Source organism: Lichenostomus cassidix, chromosome 4, assembly GCF_008360975.1.
Source record: "Lichenostomus cassidix isolate B80296 chromosome 4, HeHo_3.0, whole genome shotgun sequence".
In the NCBI taxonomy this organism is placed as follows: Eukaryota; Metazoa; Chordata; class Aves; order Passeriformes; family Meliphagidae; genus Lichenostomus; species Lichenostomus cassidix.
Genome location: NC_139484.1, coordinates 48,588,257 through 48,609,099, shown reverse-complemented (window position 1 = coordinate 48,609,099; position 20,843 = coordinate 48,588,257). Strand labels below are relative to the sequence as shown.

At 37.5% G+C, this 20,843-nt stretch overlaps 1 protein-coding gene across 3 annotated transcripts in view; it reads left to right on the top strand.

Moving 5' to 3' along the window:
• N4BP2 (NEDD4 binding protein 2) overlaps window positions 1-18,830 on the top strand; it is a 36,482-nt gene extending 17,652 nt beyond the window's left edge. For 2 of the 3 annotated variants that reach the window (XM_085059113.1, XM_085059111.1), the window contains exons 10-19: window positions 525-2,851; window positions 4,257-4,342; window positions 5,043-5,085; window positions 6,088-6,323; window positions 7,743-7,861; window positions 9,152-9,290; window positions 9,395-9,580; window positions 11,776-11,944; window positions 13,737-13,860; window positions 14,626-18,830. In XM_085059113.1, the coding sequence (XP_084915239.1) occupies window positions 525-2,851; window positions 4,257-4,342; window positions 5,043-5,085; window positions 6,088-6,323; window positions 7,743-7,861; window positions 9,152-9,290; window positions 9,395-9,580; window positions 11,776-11,944; window positions 13,737-13,860; window positions 14,626-14,671 (3,475 nt within the window). In that variant the 3' untranslated portion in view covers window positions 14,672-18,830. The remainder of the gene's footprint in view (window positions 1-524; window positions 2,852-4,256; window positions 4,343-5,042; window positions 5,086-6,087; window positions 6,324-7,742; window positions 7,862-9,151; window positions 9,291-9,394; window positions 9,581-11,775; window positions 11,945-13,736; window positions 13,861-14,625) is intronic. The other variant, XR_014851765.1, reaches the window with a different exon arrangement.
• Window positions 18,831-20,843: the final 2,013 nt, after the last annotated feature.

Genomic DNA, 20,843 nt, shown 5'->3' with positions numbered 1-20,843 from the left:
TGGGACACATAGGCAGTCAGATTTTATTTCAGTTTTTATTTCACTTGGGTTTTGCATGTGTGATGTATTTGAAATGGTAATTTGTGGAATGTAGTTAATTGGGAAAAATGGTTTGACAAGAAAAGGCACATTCTCTCCTAGTTACCATCTAGACTGCCTTTAGCATTAGGCCAACAGGAGAGAGCAACAGTCATTAGATAAAAGTATATTTACCAGACTTGCTGATCTGAATGAGGAAATGTCGGGCAGCAGAGTGCTTTGGTACAAAACTGAATGCTGGAAATCAGGTGGCAAGGAGATTGACTCCTGAGAAAGGGGATAATTAGCAAAGAATGTTCATCTTTGCTCATCCTTTTTCATTGAAGAGTGTTGGAGTGACAGCCAAGTCATAAATTTGTTTTCCTTTCACTAGAATTCTAACTAGATTAAACTCTATACTCTAGTTCTAACTGGAGTTAAAATGTGGATGAATGCTTTGGGAAGGTTTGAAATGGGTTTATATTTCATTCCAATTTGTCTTTCAGAAAGAGAGAGGCATGTTCTGATGTAAAGGAAGAAGAATGTTTTGCTTCTGAGGTGGAGCCTCTTGAATTAGCTGAAGTTGATAGAAGTTCTCCTGGTATTTCTGTAAAATTAGAAAGTAGTTGTGATCCTGAGCATTTTCAGAAAGAGGAAAAAGAAATAGAAAATAACTCGGTGGAACACAATTCTGAGAACAGCACTGTTCAAGATGACTTGGAAGTTAATTTATCAGATTGCATCGAAAAAGAACTGCCCTTGGAGAAGAAAGAAGATAAGGGAGAAAAAATAGAAAAAAATACTGAAACAGAAATGGATAAGGTTGATGTGAACCCAGCTGAAGAGACTGTGAACTTACACACAGGTGGAGCTGAGGAATACAGTGATAACAACATTCTCAAAGTTGAAACTGCAGTTGAGCAATTGGGCAAAATATGTATGGAACCAAAATCAACAGAAACTAGTAACACAGTGGAACCAAGCAGTTCAGCTTTTGACATGTCAGGAAAACCAGAGCTACTAAACTTTCTGGGTGACTGGCCTGTAGAACAAACAATGGGACAGAGAGTCAAAAGATCTAGAAGACTAGAGAAACCTCCTCTGAAGAGTGATAAAGAAGGTGAAACTCCCAGTCAGCAGCATTCTGAGATAGGTAAAGAGCAAGCGGGCCTGCCTGACATGTGTACTGTTGAGAAAGGACATGAGGAAGAAAATCCACCCTCTAGCTGTTACTCTGTTAGTTCAGATAAAATTACACCAGAATTGCAAATGATAGGACATTGGCCTGCCTCAGCCTCATTAGAACAGAGACAGCAAAGGTCAAGGAGAATGAGAAGGACAAATTTAAATGAGCCTGGTGAAGATAGAAGTACTGAAGATAGAAATACTGACGCTAATATGAATCCTCTTGAAACTGTACATGTGATTCATGGGTCACCTGTGAACACTGAAGAGCAACAAGATATAAGGAGTTTGCCTATGCACCAAGAGGAAATAGTAACTAGTGAAACAGTAAGTGAGGAAAAAACCCAGCAAAATAAGAGAACAAGGAAACATCACAAATTAGCCCTCACTTTTACAAACAGCAGCTTGCCACATCCCAGAGAAGAGGACTACTTGTCTAAAATTAAAGCAACAGAAGAGAAACAGGACACAAACTTAGATAGGCAAAAAAGTAGCCATTCACAGACTGAATCACAGGACTTTGCTCTCCTGTGGAGATTAGAAAAGAAAATGCAAATTTTTCCTGAGACAACGAAAGTATTGCATGGCAGACTAGATGGCTTCAAACCCAAAGACGTAGATAATGCCTCAAATTCTCAGGAAAAAATACCCTATCGAGTTACGTATGATAAAAGTACATTTGTGGAGGAAAGTGAGCTTATCAATATTGATGAGTCTGAAGAACTAGATACGCTCTGTAAGCTCTTTGAGTCTGTTTCATTCGAAGCTCTGAAAGATCTGTATGAAAGATGTAACAAAGACATTGATTGGGCCACAGGTCTGCTGTTAGACTCCGATGAAAAGTTACGTAAAGCTGTTGATACTGAATGCTTTCAGGTATGTGAAGATGAGCCAGTGGTTGCAGACCTGGATTACAAGGCAAATACAAACTATGATGAGAATCTCAAAGACTGCAAACAAACCCCACAAGTAATTGGGGCTGGTGATATCTTGGAGGCTTCAGAAGACAAGAACTCATCACTCAGCATTGCAGAAAGCAGGGCTACCAAGGCAGCTGTGACAAGTGCTGATGTGTCTGACTCATTCAGTGCCACCTCATTGGATGGTTCAGTGGAACTGAAAAATTCTGTGGATTCAGCCCCTAGAACTGACACAAGCAACTCAGCAGCTAGTGTCACTGAGCTGTCTGTTTCAGGAAATCAGAAGGGAGAGAGTGAGAGTCCTCTTGAAGGAACTGTAAATAAGCCATCATTTTCACAGCTTGATGCAGGTTTGCCTCGTGATCCTAACACAACTTCTATCAATTTGAAATTTGAATTAAATAATCAAAGTGACAATAACCCTTCAGAAAACGATGCAGAGAATTCCGAAGTGACTGGTTTGTTACTGGAAATGGATCGTGCACCTCTGGTTGGTCCTAGTAGTGATAGAAAACTGGACATGGATAAAGAAACTCAGGAAAGTTCCTTGGAAATAGGTGGTAAAGAAGAAATTGAAACTCCAAGCTGGGCTGCAACTAAAGCCAAGAGACAAAGCCCTATACCAGCATCACATGCAGCCTTCAGTATAGATTGCCTAGAACTAACATTGCCTCCTGAACTAGCGCTCCAGCTGAAAGAGATATTTGGACCTGTAGGCATTGATGCAGGTATGATGTAATTATGTACATGTTTTTATGAAAAAAAAAAAAAAAAACAACCAAAAACATACCTAATTTGGGTAGGAAACCTTTCTTTCTTTGCCTGTGCTTTTTTACCTTCATGCTTGATTTTTAGGGAATAGATTCCCATAATTCCTCATGATGCTGTTGTTAATGCAGAAATGAAACTGAACTAAGCATGGCATAAAATGTAAGTGCAGTAGTGCTACCTTCTCTGCCTTTGTCCTTTTGTGCATGCACGTACTTCAAAATAAGAATATATTGGCTTATTTGCATTTTGAGCAACAGGCCTTTGAGCTAATATTCAAACTCTGAAGAGATATTTAGATGATAAGGAATATGCAAATTGTGGCTGATTAGGGAAGAAGAAAAGGAAAAAACCTTTTGGCATCAGTTAAGTTTGGGAACACGATGAATTGTTAAGAGAGACAAAGTGTGGCTGTATACTTAAAAGATGACAACAACAGACTAGTCTGCTGTCAGATTTATGGTTAAGGAAGCCATAAACAGCTTGAACATGCATCTCAAAAGTTAATGAGTGATAGAAAAATGAAAAAAGAAAATAGAAGGAATATACAGCTTGATTTTTTCTCTCTTTTTCCCCCCCTCTTTGTCTTTTTTTTTCTTGTTTATCTCTTTCATCTTGAAGATTACTTGATACGAAACCCTGGGTACCTGATTTATTGGCGAATTTGATTGTTGGCATCTTTTCCTTACATGCCTACCTCAAAAAAAAAAAAAAAACCACCCTTTTTATAGTAGAAAAGTGTTTGTGTCTGAAATATACCCTATATTTTTATTTGATGCATATGTACTTCTTGCTTTTTTTTATTTTTGAAAGGGTGAGAAACACCCTTTCTAGGGAAAAGAGCTTTTATTATGATAACCCTGATAATTTCTGCCATTTCCTTTAGAGTTAGAGGGGATGATTTGAGTTTGTTCCTCCGAGTTTGTGTGTTGGAAAGGAGGGATGTGACTGCTGTTGGGCTGTGGTGGGAATGTTGTACAGAAAAGCAATTGCCATGTGGATTGCAATGGAATAGGGGGAATCACAGTTTCATGGATGAAACTGTTGTTTTCATTAACAAAGGCTTTGTAAAAGAAGGGTCTGCTAGAAAAACAGAGAACAGGAGGAAAAGGACATCCAGGTAGTCGTATTTCAACATTATACAGTTAATGCTAACTTGTTTCTTTCCTAACCTTTCGGAGTTTTTGAACACCTGAAAACAATTTCTGTGGAATGCTTTTTTTTGTTTAGAAGTTTTTTCAGGTATGACCAGTTTATGTGGAATCTCCAGAGTTAAAATTAATAAGTCTAGGTTACTGTACTTTAATTGCTTACATAAATCTTTATAGAATGCTTTTAATGAATATATTTTCTTTGTTCCACAAGGATCCCTAACTGTTGAGGATTGTGTGGTTCATATTGATCTGAATTTGGCAAAAGTGATTCATGAAAAATGGAAAGAATCTATTCTGGTTAGTAGATTTCTTGCTTAAGATATGGTGTGTCATGCCTGTGTTTTGTCAGATCATTTGTCTCCACATGTTGTGGTCTAACAGTGTTATCTTTAGGTAACAAGAACAATGATATAGTAGTAGTAGTTTGTAAAATGTGTGGAGTATATCAGTATGTCATAATTGTTGGAGCTTATGAAAGACAGTTTAAGGGATGTCATGAGTGCCTCATCATGAAAACAAGATTCTTACAAAAGAAGGATCATAGTGCATGATTTCACTACGAGATCAATGAAAATTTCTACTAGCCAAAAATACTTTATTTTTTTTTAACCTGTAAGCAGAATTCTTTTAGTAATTATTCTCTTTACAAAACATCTCCGTGTGCAATAATTGAGATGAGTTAACACAGGTTAGAGAACAGCTTTAAGAAACTTGGAATGCCTTTTGGCAAATTTTTCGTTTGGTTTATATAATTAAGGCTATGCAGTCTTAGCAGTGGGGCATGTTTCTCTAGTTTGATGTGTTTTCAGAAAGACAATTCTAGCTTAAAAATTTTACTTCATAATTATTTTTCTTAAACATATTTATTTTAAAATATTTAATCTTTGAGAAATACTGTGAGACCTTATTTTAAAACTGCTTTAATTAGAAGCTAACACTTGCAAAGTTTTTCTGCAAAATTCATAACAACATTCATGATTTTTATATTTTTATTTAGAAGCGTCAGAGGAGAGATGAACGGTGTAACTTGTCTGCAGAAGGTATGTTGTGTATTTCTCTTAATTGTAAAAATACTTGATTTTCAATATAAAAATATTTAATTATTTGAAACTTAAGGTTGCAAATACTCCATCTGTTGAAAAAGGATGAATTTATTTATTAAAGCTAAACTTTATTGCCCTTGGATCCATTTACCAGTCTCTTATGGAGATGTGAGAGAGGGGAGAGAAGTTAATTGTAAGCAAAATCACTAGTTCCAGATAAAGCGTATAATTTTGTGTCATTCAGAAAACTTAGAGAAGCTCTGGCTGAAGTAGACAGCTGTTTGGTAGGACTTCTGTAATCTCTGTGGCAAGAAAAGGTGCAGCCAGAGAATTACAGAGAGTAAGATTTCTGCAGGTGAGGAAGGGAGGAATACAGCAGTCATGTGTTGTTCTTGTCAGAGATGATTTTAGCAGGAAGATGGATGCCTTGTTCAAAAAGTGTTAACATTTCTCACAATCCAGTTCTCATTCAGCTCCCAGAAGAAATCTCCCTCTATGGCAGAACCCCACTGCAGTCTTGGATTGCAGTGTGGGTGCAAACTCTCCCCTCAGTGACCAAACAATGCTGTTGCTATCAACTTGTAGAAGCATAAAACCTGGTAGTTAAGCATTGTCCTTAAGTTGTAGAAGAAAGGCAGATAAACATAAGAGTCAATGATTCTTAAAAAAATACAAACAACCCCCCACTTAATGTATAAGCAAGATAGTTTACATCTGTAAGATATGTCTTAGCACTTGAAAATGTGGTGAGGGAGTCTGATGGTTTTCTTATGTTTCACAAAATAGATAAAGATGATCAGACAGTCTTTGGAAAATGGAAGTGAAGAAGGTGAAAGCATTGTGTTGGTTTCTATTTTAGCATTAATAATCTTTTTTTAACAAAACTCAATCTTTATATGTTGAAAAACTTGTCTTAATTCTTTTGGCATTGCTTGTGTATGTAAGCTAATAAGTGTTTTATTTGTCACCTCACTTTTATTACTTTTGACTGTCCTACAGTGATGCAGCAGATAGATACAGATGACTCAGAAGTGCTGCTTTCTCAGAATGCAGACAGTAAAATACAGAAGAAAAAAACGAGTTGGGCTGCAGGCACGTCTAACGACATACAGACAAAAACCCCAGCAACATCAGACGTTTTCCCATTTATGGATCATTGGAATGCTCAGATTCAGAAAGTTTCTCTCAGGCAAATAATTTCTGAAGAAATAGCTATGCAGGAGAGACAGGACCTGGTATGGATAGCACAATTTTTTTAAATGTGGTTTAGATTCATTACTGTTAGTGAAACAGAGTATGTCTTACTTGGTGACTCATCTTTGTGCTGCTGATTACAGGTTGAATTTGTGAGGCAAATGCATGTCAATTAATATTGTTGATTACTTTAATACAGGAGTTTGCTTGTGGTAGATGGTTCTGTTTGAAAAATACAATGTCATTTAGAGTGTAATATTTTGATTGTTTCACAAACAGACTGCTGCATTTTACTGTACAGGTTAGCATTTGTGTTTGGTTGAATTGTTTTTTGATTGCTCACCTAAAAACAAAGATCAGTGTGATCTTCCACGCTTTTTTTTGTGACAGCACTATCGAAAAAAGTTCTTAGTTGGCTCCATGCCTTGTTTGTTCAGAAGTGTACTGAATTGGTTTTAATATTCTTTCATAAGGAGAATCCACAACATTCTTAACAGATGAAACATTAAAGTAAGTGCTTGAGGTTAATCGCAAACAAGCTTCTGTACCCACTTCTCAGAAAACAGTAAATCTTTAATAGATTTTTACTAGTTCTTTGGTTTCCACGCAGTTCCTGTACCCTGCCTGTTTGGCTTGTGCCTGATACTGCCCTCTACTGTCCCACCGAGGTTCAGAACAGGCGTTTAATTTGTAATTGTCTCTGATAAGCAGCTGTCCTGAAGTTGAGCTTTGAACTGGTGTAGAAAGTTGGATGGATTAGTCTGTACTTTGAAAATGGCTTGTGGATTCTTTCTTTGAACTGCATGTATGTGCCCGACTGATAACAGCTACTGTCATGTCCACAGCTTTATTTTCAGTTAGGATTCGTGGAGCTTGGCTTTATTTTTACTACTTTTTTCCTTTTTTAAAAAAAAATCTGAATATTGGAATGATCAGTCCAATTGATCCTAAGCTATAATTATGTCATCTTCTCAGATGACTTTTCAAATAGGGATATTTATTACAGATAGAGCTTCAGATACACCAAACTAAAATGGTTTATGCTGCATAATAATGAAGTGTCATGTCAACCCCCAGGCCCTCAGTATAGAGAAAAGAGGTGGACTTTGCACAAGCTTAGCACTGAACTAGATAGATTAGCATGGAGTAAATTCCAAAACTTGAATCTCTCCTAAAAAATCCTTCTTTTACTTCGTTCAACTTACAAGGGAGCTCCAGATGCATTACTTCGAAAGACTGCAGAGTACTGCAGTGGTGTATAATACAACTCACCTGTCCTTACTTTATGCTGATGAGTGTGGCAGGCTGATATGGCATGTTGTCATTGTTGTGGGTGCATACCAACTGTGCAGATACTTTTAAAATTGTAACAAATAATGGTAAAGTTGGATTGGCTCCACCTTTACTGTATTTTGTTCTAACTAAGAACTTGTAATATATTTCTTTTGTCTTCTGGGTAGAATCGTGCTCCTTCTACAGCTAGAAAAGACTGTGCTGCTAAACTAAAGGAGAAGCAACTTTTTGAGATGTTTCCAACTATTAATCAAAATTTCTTAATGGATGTCTTCAAGGACAACAAGTAAGAAATCTTTTTAGTTCTATGTAAAAATGGTACTCTGTAATAGTTACAGTTGTAAATATTGAGAGTTAAGACACTGCTAAAGAATGGCTTTTTTGTTAGTCTAAATAAAGACAAAACTACCTGGTCTTAAAGGCAAAAAGGGGCATAAAAACTCTGTGTAGAGTTGTTTCTTTTTAGGGGGATATAGACAGTTTTTCTCTCGGAGAGAAGAATGTCTCTGGCTATTGACCACTGACTGACTGTCAGTGGAGCTGCGTATTTTCTCTAGAGCTGAGCTTTAAATGTAGTGGGAGAAATTAGTGTGGTAATAGTAGGTTCACAGAAAATGGCATCTGCCCAAGAGGAAAACACTACCATCACCTGATACTACCTCTGAGTACTTTCCTGGTTACTACAGCAACTCTGAAGGAATGAGCCATCTCTCCATCTCTTCCTGCTGACATTCTGTTTCTCTCCTCTGCATTATATTTCTGGGGTATGTGTCTACCTTCTTAAATCCAAGTTTCTGAGAAGTGAACTTTTTTCCAAGAGAAACATCCTTTTTCATCCTTGGCCATTTGAATGTCTGTCTCTACATATGGCTTTGCATACCTACTTGTCAGTCATGTTGCTTGTCCAGGTTGCTATAAAAATCTTTCCTGTTTAAAATATATCCTTCATCCATTTCTATAGCTCAAACATTTCACCATCTAGTTTTTCACATTCTAAATCATCTTCATAGTGTTGCCTTTCCCAAAATCTGTCTTTACTTTTGATCAGTCTGCTCTTGTAAGCTTACTAAACAGCAAGAATAAAGGAGATGGCTTATTAGAATGTTGATGACAGCTGATGTCTTATTTAATTAAATCTGATAAAAAAGTTTGACTGAAAATACAAGGATTTTCCTTCATTAGGATTTCAGAAAACTTAGCTAGTTTTAAATTAGTTTGAACTAAACCTGACCTGAGAAGATTTAAGATGAACTATCTTACCCAGCCCAAAAGCAGCATTTATTAATGTCTCTTTGATTAAGGTGGGATTCAATTTACTTCATTGTGTCATTTTCCTTTAACGTTCAAGTACCCCTTAGTTATGTTTCACTAAGACTGCATGTGTGTTGATGCCAGTAATGCCCTACAAGGAGTCTGCAAGCCTTTTTGTATTAATAACTGGAATATTCCATTCAAGTACTTTATTTTCATTGTAATCTATTTCTGTAACAGTATCAAGGTTTGTAATACGAATTCAGATAAATGTAGCAGCTATTAGTATATTTGTAAAGTCACAGATTTTATTTATCCTTTACAGCTACTCTTTAGAACAAACTGAACAGTTTCTGAACTGTGTTCTGGAGGCAGATCCTGTAAAAACAGTTATAGCTCAAGAAAGTGTTCAGCAAAATGAAATAGTTTCTTCCTACAGTGCTGCAAAGAACCGTGAGAAGAAGGTATTTATATTTTTATAAGTCATAGTTATAAACATAGCCAAAATTGTGCTAGTGAAAACACCCTACAATGCATCCGTAACTTCGAACATTGCAAATTCCTACAGGGAAAAAAAAGTAAGGAAGAGGATGATCCTTTGAGTGAAATGTTTCAAGACTTTGAGTATCCACAGTATGATGATCTAAGAGCAGAAGCTTTTTGTCACCAGCAAAAGAGACAGGAATGTTTGAAAAAGGCTGGGGAGGCCTATCGCATGGGTATGAAGCCTGTGGCAGCATTTTATGCACATCAGGTAAACATAAATATTGTGCTTTTTGTCTGAATTTAGGGAGGTACTTGAACACTGAATTGGAAGTGCTAAGGAAAACATCATGCCTACTAGAGTTGATGAATTTGCTCACTGTTCCCTGTGTGTTATATTGACAATCACAAGTAAACACCCTTTTACTAGTAATGATAACTGGCACAGGAAGCTAACATAACCAAATTCAGTGCAAGACCTCAGGAAAGGTGGTATCTAAGCATGTGCTTAGTCACACATGCTCCTTTGTCCTAGATCTCTATCCACATCCACATCCCATCCCATCCTTGTAAACACCAAGACCTGTGTCTAAGTGGTCTGCCAGGTTCCCTGGAGTGTGACATGAACTGCAACAAACATCAGTTTTTGAATTCTCTGTATATGTTGGTGCTGAACTGTTTTTAGACCCATATTCTGTACTTTATAGGATTCAGACAGGTATTAAGATGTCATTCTTTAAAACAGAATCTTGCTTGCTTCATCCTCCATAAATCTTGGGCAAGATTGCTGCCTTCTGTCTTCGCTTCTTCATTCTGACTATCTCTATGGCTACAGTCTGTCTTGGGTTGGGATAAATGAGGTGTGTATGTCATGCTTTTCACAATATATCTTTGGAGTGTAGATCTGCTGCTGATCAGTCTTGTGTGCTCTGGCCTTGGAGCACAGGCTCTCTGGTCTTGATTCAGGTACATTTCTTGGTATGTACCAGTGTGAGTACTGCTGATCAGTGCTGTTGATCATACTCTCGATTTTAAGTATCTACTGTTCTCGTAATCAAAGTTCCTCTACATTGGTTTCTTGGTGCATTCACAGGAGACCCCTCCATTGACACCACTCTTAAAAATTCTGTTACAAATAACCTTCAAAGGCTGTAGTTTTCCCCTGATCTAATAGCATATAAAAATTTGGTAAGAATTCACATTATGGAAGCATTTAATTCTAAATTTTGAATTGCATTATGACAGAACAAATATGTAATAATAACACTTGAATTTGCGTATTAAAAAAGCTTTCCTGCAAGTGGTATAACTGTAAATGTTTAGATTGTTACTGCACATGTAGGAAATACTGATTATCAGTCTTTATAATGAACCTTTTATGTTCTTTATTCATACATGCTTGAAGTTTTGAGAGATTCTAAACAAAGGTGTGCATGATTTTAAATAGAAATCTAGGTTCAAGTCCTGTCTTTTGTTCTTATCCATAGGAACAAATACAGTCGATGGTAAATACTGAAATTTTTTAATTATATACTTCCTTTTAGGTAAGAAAAAGGCAAACTAAACTACCTTTATTAATAAAAAATACTTCATGCTTGGTGGCCTTTGTCTTGGGAATCCTTTGGAAGTGAGTTACAGAGCTGCTTGAGTCTGTCATTACTACATTTCAGATGATCCATTTTAAAAATTGTAGGATAGTCACCTTGGTTCTCTTGAGCCTTTATCAGTACAATACCTGGAATTAAGTCTTCCATTCCTTTTCAGACTGTACCTACAGATCTTCAAGGACATAATGGGTTGCTTTGATCTGTCAGGTATTATCACTGCAAGGTTCACAGGAAGGAGTTGGTATTTGTTCACTCTGTAAGGTGACTAACTGTACTGCTCCTTGCCCTCATTCCAGAAGGGACTTGCTGATGTTGTCAGTCATAAAAGATGTCAAAAGTATTAAGAGAAATAATTGGCAGCTATTAAAAGTGTTTACCCCTTGGCTTGTCTGAAATTTCAGGAATGCATTCAGAAGAATTAACCTCAAATGCAATAGGTTTTTTCTTATCTGTTGGGCTGTTTCTCTGACACTCTTCTATTACAATTTTAGCAAAATACTTGGAGAAAATAAAAATCTGTTGTTAAGAAAATAAATCTGCAACTCAGCATGGAGTGTAACTTTTTAGCTTACATAAAGACCTTGTGATTTTATGCCTTTTCTGCTTTTTTTTTCTTTGTAAGGCTTTCATTATGTCTTCTTTGTGCCAGCTTTGAGTAGTTTCTCACAAACAGATTTCATGAAATCTTGTGAGTAGATCTCACTAAGCCTCTTGCAGAAGTTGTCCTAGAATTATAAATTTTACTGCTTCAAACTTGAATTAAAAGCACCCTGCCAGTGCTGTCATTTTGAAACCAATGACCAGTGTGGAGCTTAGATTATTTCTCGGTGTGTAATAGTCACTGTGCTTATGAATAAAGGGTCGCCTTCATGAGCAGAAGATGAAAGAAGCCAACCATGCTGCTGCTGTGCAAATCTTTGAGAGAGTAAATACTTCCTTGCTGCCTATGAATGTGTTGGATTTGCATGGTCTCCATGTGGATGAAGCTGTGAATCAGTTGGCCAGAGTGCTGCAGGAAAAAAGTGAAGGTAGGGTTTAGGTAATAATTCTTGCCCCCTAAAAATTATTCTCCTCATTTTTTATTAAGAAATCATGATGCATGGCAATATTAGAGGGAATGAATATACTTTAATAACATGCATGTTAAAAACAACTAGGCTTTGTGTTGTCTTTTTTTCAAAGTACCCCGATGGAACTGTTTTTCTTTGACATGACAATGATTCTTTTTGCTTTCTGTCTTGCCCCCCTCCTCTGCTTCTTTGTAAATCTTCCCCTTCTTTCTGTTTTATCCTTTTTAATTTATTATTATTCTTGAATTTTAACTGAGGTGATAACGCAAACATATGTGTCACCATTGCATTGCTTTGTCACAGCTATATTGCTTTTTTAATCTTAAAAGTTAGTATGTTGGAATTCAAACCGCAATGATGATACTGTCTTCGATTTCTACATGAAAGTGGGTGATTTGAGCTACCTTTCAGAAACTTCTATATCAGTTTGTTGGCAGCATGTCTTGAGACGAGAATACTGCTGCTTCCAGAAATGTCACTTGATATAGTTCTTCTTGAGAGCTTATTTTTTTCAGAGTGGAGTGTTCAAGTACTTAATGAGTGTTCATGCTGTAAAAAGATATGTTTTTTGCATTACTAGTTTACCCTCTAAATTTAAGCACACTGGGAATGCTGTTATAAGAAGCATTTCTCATGCAAGGTACCTACTGCACAAATGTGATTTTTTTGAATCAGCTACTCCACAGAGTATAAACAAAAGCGTTCAGTGGGGCCCTAGATAACCCTTTTCTTTTGATATACATCAGAGATAATTAAATTCCAGTATCTTGTGCTATTCATACAATGACATTTGTGTAATTTAAACTGTAACCTAATGCTTTATAGAACCAGAACTGCACTTGGATCCGGAATTCTGAAATTGATAGTAGGGGCTCTCTGTTCAGTCAATTCACCTAAACCTAAAAAAAAAGTGAAGTTAATTTCACTGTATATACATGGGAAAAGGATCAGTACTGGGAACATTTTGCTGGCAGAATTACCAGTAAATAAATATAAAACCTAAATAACGTTACGCGAGTGGGGTGGGGTGGGGCGGACAGTTGAAAAAAAATGTCATGTGAACTGATAATTCCAAACTGGCAAATCTTGACTTGTTGTGAGAATCCAGTTTAGTTTATTTTTTTCCCTCTTTTTCAAACTCTTCATCAATTTAGGTTGCTGTTATCTCTGGGAAGAGAGCAGTTTCATTATCAGGGCTAGGTGCCCTAATAAAGCTCATGGAATGTGTTGATCCATTGATTTCCATTCTCCAGCATAGCTGAAGATAATGTGACATAAGTGTCAGAAACTGCTGGATTTATATTTTCTTTCTTCTTAATTTCCTTATTCAATAAAATGTTATTTCTTTATTCACATTAATTTAAGATAAAACATGAAACAATACAGAAGCACCACTTAAAAATTAAATAAATTACACCCACCGCTTTTAATTTTGCAATTTAAATTTATAACACAGGATGTAAATTCTTACTGAATACTAGATGACAGAAACAGTAAAGCTTATATAAAATTAGAAGGATATTGTAATGATAACAATATGCATATTGCAAGCAATCTAGATTTTAAAAGTTTGACTTTATCAGAACAGGGGAAAAATTGCTATTTTTGTGTAAAATACGCATACCAGCATGGGAAAACAAAGCTCTAAATGACTAGTGAGAGTTTTCCGAAGAATGCATGGAAGGGCTATAGGGGATGCCAAGTCTGTGCTGAGGGAAGATTGTAACCGTTACAATTCCTGCTGTTGCAGAGTACCAGCAGACTGGTGGTAAACCATATCTCAGTGTTATCACGGGAAGAGGAAGCCATAGTCAGGGAGGAGTTGCTCGCATCAGACCAGCAGCTATCAGATACCTCACAAGCCACAACTTCAGGTGAGTTTAGATTTTTGTTACTGATATTTTTTTTTTCTTAACCCACATAACTGAAAATTGAAGTTTAGTTTTAGAATTCTGTTAAACTACACACAGATCAGGGCAGGTCTGCTGTTTCAGGTTAAGTCTGTTGTTTCACTAATCTGATGCAATTGTGTAGCACCTATTAAATGTTAGATACTTTCCTCTGAGATAGTTTAATTATATATTTCTATTCTAGACTAATAGCTTTACTGTGAAAAGTTGTTAATCCTGCTTTTTATTGGTCCCCAATACTTGCATTTGTGCTCAGTTTATGAGGGATAGCAATTTAGCAAGTCCAGGCTGGCACCAGTGTGTTTGCTGGTGCAGTGTAGGAAGGTGAGCATGAAGGTGAGACTCAAAAATAGCAGTGACTTCCCATTTCCTTCTTACTTTCTACAGAATACAAGGGTGAAAATCCACTTTGAAACAAGAGGGAATGAAAGGGAGCAAGTGGGAATAGAGGAACAGAATGAATATAACCAAGAATATTGGGCAGCTTTTTTTTTTTCCTTCTCCTCAAATCTTCATCTTAGTTTCTGCTGTTCCCAGGTCTTCATATCTCCAGACCCGGTAAAATCCGTCAATGTCACATCCGTGGACATAATCCTGATTTCCTGACTCTCACATGCACATATACTTGACTGAGAACCTTACCACTTTCCATATGTTTGATGAAAACTGAAGGCGATGGAATTGCACATAGTTTACATGTTGAAGCTTCTTTGTTTTCTTGTTTCATAGGTTCACAGAAATAAAACCAGGCTGCCTGAAAGTTATGCTGAATTGAGGAGTTGTGGAAAGAGAAATGTAGAAACTGAGGTGTCAGATGACCGCCAGATCACAGAAAACCCCCCACCCCGTTTTGAATAACCACACTGGTATTTTGTAATCTGTTTTAAAGGATGATATTTTATTAGAAGTGGTCTCAATTTACAGCAGGTGGTTTTGTCAGTATGTTTCCAATAATTTTTTGTGTGGAACAGATCCTTTTTGAACCTGCAAAAGGAAGATACTTAAAAGAATTTGAAGTCTCAGAAATGCAGATTAAGAACTTTGCTGAAAAATATAGGATTTTTAAAGGGAAGTTAAGGTGCAATTTTTAATATAACTGTCTTCATAGCATACCCAGTCTGTCTTTTGACCCTCACACATTTTAATTGCTGTGGCTTCTGTGCTTTTAAAACACCTTACCTTGTACAAAGTTATTTTGTAATTCAGAACTTTGCGCTAAACCCTTCCGAAGAGCAAAGGAGGGGTTGAAACTGGGTAACTACTGGTATTTCAAATCCAATTACATCTGAGTGCTAAGTTTTTCCAGGTTTCTTCAAAAGTCTGGTGTCTTTTTAGTGGTTATGTTATGATGGGTTAACCAGTTCTATTGTCCTTAATCCATTCTGAACTTCTCCAGATATTGAAGGAAGTTGTATATAAGGCCTGTGCACTAAGGCCAGCTGTGTGTTTGGTAATTAGGCAGATTCAGTGTGATCTGTTAAAGGGAAAAACACAATGCTGTAGTTCAATCTCTTTTGGAGATCCACCTACTGGATTAAAATTATTTCTTACTTTGTGGCTTTTTAAATGAAGCAAATTCAGTACTGTTTCACTTTACAGGTGTTTAATAGTGATGTCTTCATTTTTGGTTTTTTGTTTGGTGATTTCCTTGTAGAAAATATGATCATGAGACATTTAAAATGTATTTTTAACATCAAACTGAATGCTAATATTGCAGTAGTAATTGCCAACTGGAAAGTCCAGGAGTACAAAAGTTATTCTGATACTGGTGGTGTTGCATCAGCATCTAGAAATATCTGTGTAAAAAGCTAAAACAACATCAAAAAACCCAAACAAAACCCTTCAAAAATTAAATATAAACATCTGTAGTTTGGCGAGTGTTTCCAGTAAACAATCAAGACACTTCTTTTTAATAGAAATATCTTCTAGAATGCATTGCTATTTTTATTTGCATCTTTGCCTCCTGAAAGGCATATGAATTTTTATTGGAAGGCTTTTTCAGAACAGGTGTGAGTTGTGTATTAGGAATAATATTAATAGGTTAAGGATTAATGTGAGGAAGTTTTTTAATTTTTAACCACTTTGAAGTAAATTTTATCCAGGAACTACACACACATAGAGTTTGTGTACAAATCCATATGTGTGTGCAAGTTTTGCAATTTATATGCATGAGTACTAATAAGCAAAGAACTTCTGTGAGAAAAGCTGTCCACAGAAATAGGTTTCACTTGAAAACCTGTCTGTATAAGTGGCTGACAAGCTGGAAGACATGATGTTTTCTGAATATATCTGTATTTACTGTAATACATACACAGTGAAAGTGATGCATGGTAGACTTCAAAATGAGTTTGTCATGCTTCAACAGATACAATAATCTTGTCTGGTTATTTCAAGTGTAAGAATAGGTTGAATAATAGTTAATCAAAGGGACTCTTTCTAGAATAATAGACTGCCATAATAAGTTTTATATTTTTTGTGGGTACTTAGCTTATCTGAATTGTGTCCTTTCTCTGTTTCTTTCTCTCTATGCTGCTCTGGTAACCAGTGGGTGAAATACAAAAGATCCATGTTCCCCAGAGAGCAGAGCTGCTTCTGCCACTGCCTGATGTCCTGTGCGGTGAAGCCCACACTCCATCCTCTGTGACAGTGTCTAAAATGGACTGAGATGCCATTTAGGCACTTGACCTCAAGACAGTAGTTCAGATTATCAGCTGTACAGGGTTGCATATTCTAGAATTGTCCTAGTGGAGCCAAGATCTTTATTTTGGACCAAGGAACTTCGTTCTGCTCGTGAACAGGTTTTCCTTAGTGCTGCTGTTTATAACAAATGGAGTTGCAGCTCTCTGGGACAGCTCTTTGCAGTATAGTCCCTGTTGGTTGTCCTGGGTAGCTGTTGTGTATTGAGCTACTTGGGTGCCCAAGCCCTACAGAGATGTGCCTGTAAACAAGGAAGTGCCAACACTTCTGGTTGTTTTGGGAGGCAGCCTGATTCACTCAGCATATTCGCACCATTCCCGACATGGACAAAGACAGCTTAGATTTTAGTTCAAAAGACGAGCAGAAAAAGTTGTCATCTTGCCCATCTGTTCATCATAATCTAGTTGACAACTTTACCCTGGAGATGAGAAACACAGCTTTTTGCCTTCTTCTGGCATAGCAAGTGAATGATGATGATTGCACTTCACTCTCACTTCCCCAGAAAATGCTCTGACCAATGTGGTCAGGAGTATTTTTGAAGTCGCCACTTCCTGAGCCTCTTTCAAAATTACCACTGCAAGCTAAAAGTGCAAGATCAAGGGGACAAACGAGATTAAAGAATAAAAGGTGTATAAACAATCTCTGGAAGTGGGCTAGGACTTTTCAGAAAAGCAGCTGTTCCTAGTGAGCTTCAGTGTCCTTCCATATTATTTTTTTCATCTCTTAGTCCTATTTGATTAAATATGTTAAAAATGTTCAGGATAAAATCAGCTCTCCCCAGAGCTAGGAGAATTTGTTTTCTCCAGTCTGTGAAAGTCAGCAGAGAAATACACAGCTTAAGAGCACTTTGGAATACTTTTGTCTCTTCCTCTGTTTATTGTCCTTTGGGGTACAGGTTGAGGTTCACAGGCATACTCTGAATGCCCTGTCTGGTATAGATTGATCATTCACCTAGCATACATTGTTTGACTACCAGCTGAACTTTGATGGAAGGTTATGGTTTAAAATTATAACACTGGTAGAACCAATCTTGACTTTATTGAAAACAGTGACAGAGCTTCTATCAGCTTCAGCAACTCAAAATGAGGCATTGCAGTTCTGACAGAGAAAATAGGATGATTTGCTGAAGGATATCAAGTGTGCTTAAGAGCTGTGCTGAACTGGATACAGAATAGATCAGAAGATCAATGCACAGAGGAAAAGTAAGTAGAGTTTTATCAGTAAGGATCTCCATGCCTTCAGCTACTTGCCAATATTCCAGAAAAACAACACTGGAGTTCTTGTATTTCTCTGACTGGTTTTATAATGTATTCTGGGATGAATACTATGAAATCAAATTATTTCAAAATGGTATTTCAAAGTAGCCTACATTTTAAAAGTTCCAGCCTTTCTAATGTCTCTTGCAGTTACATCAGTGAGAATCCCTGAGAATCATGAGGTATCCTGTAAATTCTGTGTCATCTTATACTTTTAATTAAAAGCAGTATTGCCACCAGCACTCTGAAATAATGTGCAACTGTTAAAATTCCTACTTTGTGTACCGCTTTCTGTTCTATTTTTCAACAGCATGTGATTGTGATGAGTGGTAGCCTTTAATATGTGACTTCTGATGTCTTTTACAAAACATTTCCAAATGTTATCCCAAATTTTAATTTAGGAAAATTATCCGGTTTTAATATATAAAATTAATGCTCATGCTAACATCGATGAGTGATCTCAATGTAAAAAAAAAAAAAACGCAAGAGGTGCAATGAAGAAAGTTGTCTGAAGTAATGTGACTGTTGAAAAGCATTTCAGTTGATTGTGAAAGTAGTAGGGCAAAAATGTTACTTTAAAAAATATTTCAGGATACCTTGACAATACTTAATAAATTTGGCTTTTGCTTTTGATATCATGTGGTACATACCCCCTCAAAACCCAACCAAAGCCCAACTGTTCATGCTATTTCAGCTAAATAAACTCTGCAGAGGATTGAATGACTATATGTGAATATGCATGTGAAAAGACTTAGTATTGCAGCTACCAGTTGTAAAAGCTGTTAGGACCAGTACATTGGAAGATACAAATTTCTATTTTTAAATTAAAATTTAAAATGATTTTTTATTTGTATAAAGTTGTACTTTTGCTGTTAACTATAATTTTGTTTTTTACTGAAATAGTTTTGTAATTTGCATTTAGAATTTCTAATGTGAAAAGGAATTTACAAACTATACTTTAATAAAGGATTTTTGCCACAAGTATAGCCTTCTGTCTTTCCTTGGAAAACTAGTTTCAAATTGTATCAAATTTTTTCAAATAGTAATCTTGGAGTTCTGCATGAAAGCCACTTGCTTGGCTTCAGGATACCATCTGTAGGGAGATGAAGCAACCATCTGCAGGCATGAAAAGGAACAGATTTGTGGCCTGAATTTCAGTGTTGCAAGTGGGAGCTGAATGCTCAAATTACTGAAAACGAGGGTCGTGGTTTCAGATTTTTCTTTGGCCTGAAGTAGCTGAAGAAATGCTGTTCCAGGCTCGCTTACTCATGGGAGGGTAAGAGCAGTGGTGTGTGTCAAGGGGAGGGGCTGGTATGACCACTGCAACACTGGGAGTTTGGGAGAGGGAAGCGTTCTGGATAGACCTCATTTAACAAGATCCCTTCGGTTAGGGGCAATGACAGGTCAGATCCTGAGGAAGCACAACACTGTACCCTCGTGGATACAGAGCTAGTGAGCCTGGCTTTTCCCAAGCCTGTCCCGGTCTGGTCAGGTGCAGGTATTTTCCTGTGTATTGTCCTGGAGGTGTGGAAAGACACCTGAGACCAATAGTGCTGTGCTACTTCATTAGCTCAGTTTGAGGACAACTTGCTGTGAACCAAGATGACTCCTACAGAATCATTCCTGTGGCTTCATTGCCTTGCAGCTTGGGTTGACTGAAGAAACTAGTCAGGCTTGTGCATTTCCACAGCAAAGCCCTAACTCATAAGCTGTTCAAGAGAGCAGGGAAAACAGGTTTTGGGAACACATGAAATCTTGGCAGATGCTGGTTTAGATCTGACATGGCTGATCCTGAGCCACAGTTGCTAGACCACATCATTGGTAGATGCCTGGTTGTCTGTGTGCTCCTTACGTACAGGACTCCCTGCTCTGGCAGTGCAGCTCAAGGTCCAGCTTCGGCGTTAGTCTCTGAAACTGCGATGTTTTAAAGTGGAGGTACCGCTGCTGGAATTGCCTTCTGTCTTGAGGCAGGACAGGTGTTCAGTGTGGGTACCCAGCTTAACTCCTACCCTTGCTAAAACAGTCCACCCTGACTCACCAGCTTCTGTTACAGGCCATGCCCTTTTTTTCTGAGTGCTGGGATAGCCCTGAGCTCTCTGCTTCCAGCTGGGAAGTTTGCATTTCAAGAGCACCCTGGGGATTTCTGAGAGTCTTTCTCCCTATTTTAATAAGAGTAATAGGATTTTGCAGTCTGCCCTTACTTAGGAAAATTATTTGAACTTTAAGACTGAAAACTGTAGTGTGGTAAAATAAAAATACTGCTTGAAACAGAGTTTTCCAGCTCAATTTATTAAAGCATAATTATATGTGTCTGCTGGTGGAATGTGTCAGGTAGCTTGACAATAGGTGGTGCCCTTGCCAATGGCATAGAGTGACAGTGGCAGCAGTTTTTAGTGTGCCCCTACCAGAGCAGACTTGTTTCTCTGTGCAACAGGTACTAAAGGATGTTATTATACATCATGTGCTGTTAGTTTCTTCCTCAGAGGGAGAATACTGTATTCAGAGTATTATTTTGGTGAATTTTTTTCTTCTGCACTGATGGGTGGGGTAGAGTTGGTTTTCAAAATATACTTGCTGCTCTGTGCTAGAGATGGCTTTGGGAGCAGTTCAGGGCACCTATGACAAACTACCGTTTTGAGCCCTATTTTGGGGTAACATCACCATATTTATGGACTAGAAAGGAGAAACTGGCTGGTGAAACAGAGAGCCTGAGGCTGAGCAGTATATCCTATCTCCTTCAAAACAGGAGCAAGTGGGAAAAGCACATTCAAAACAAAACTAGCTGCTGCCTTTATATTGCTGAGTTTCCCAAGGGGAACCCCAAGAGCTTCTGCCATAGCTGGGGCAGGAGGCTCGGTTTGTTTTCCTTCCTGACAAGACGAATGCAGAGTCAGCGGCACCAACGGAGCAAGGCAAGGCCAAGGGTGCAGAGCTGGGGCTGGAGCAGGGGCTGGGGAGAAGGGAGCAGGGAGCGGGGAGCAGGGTGTCTGCTCC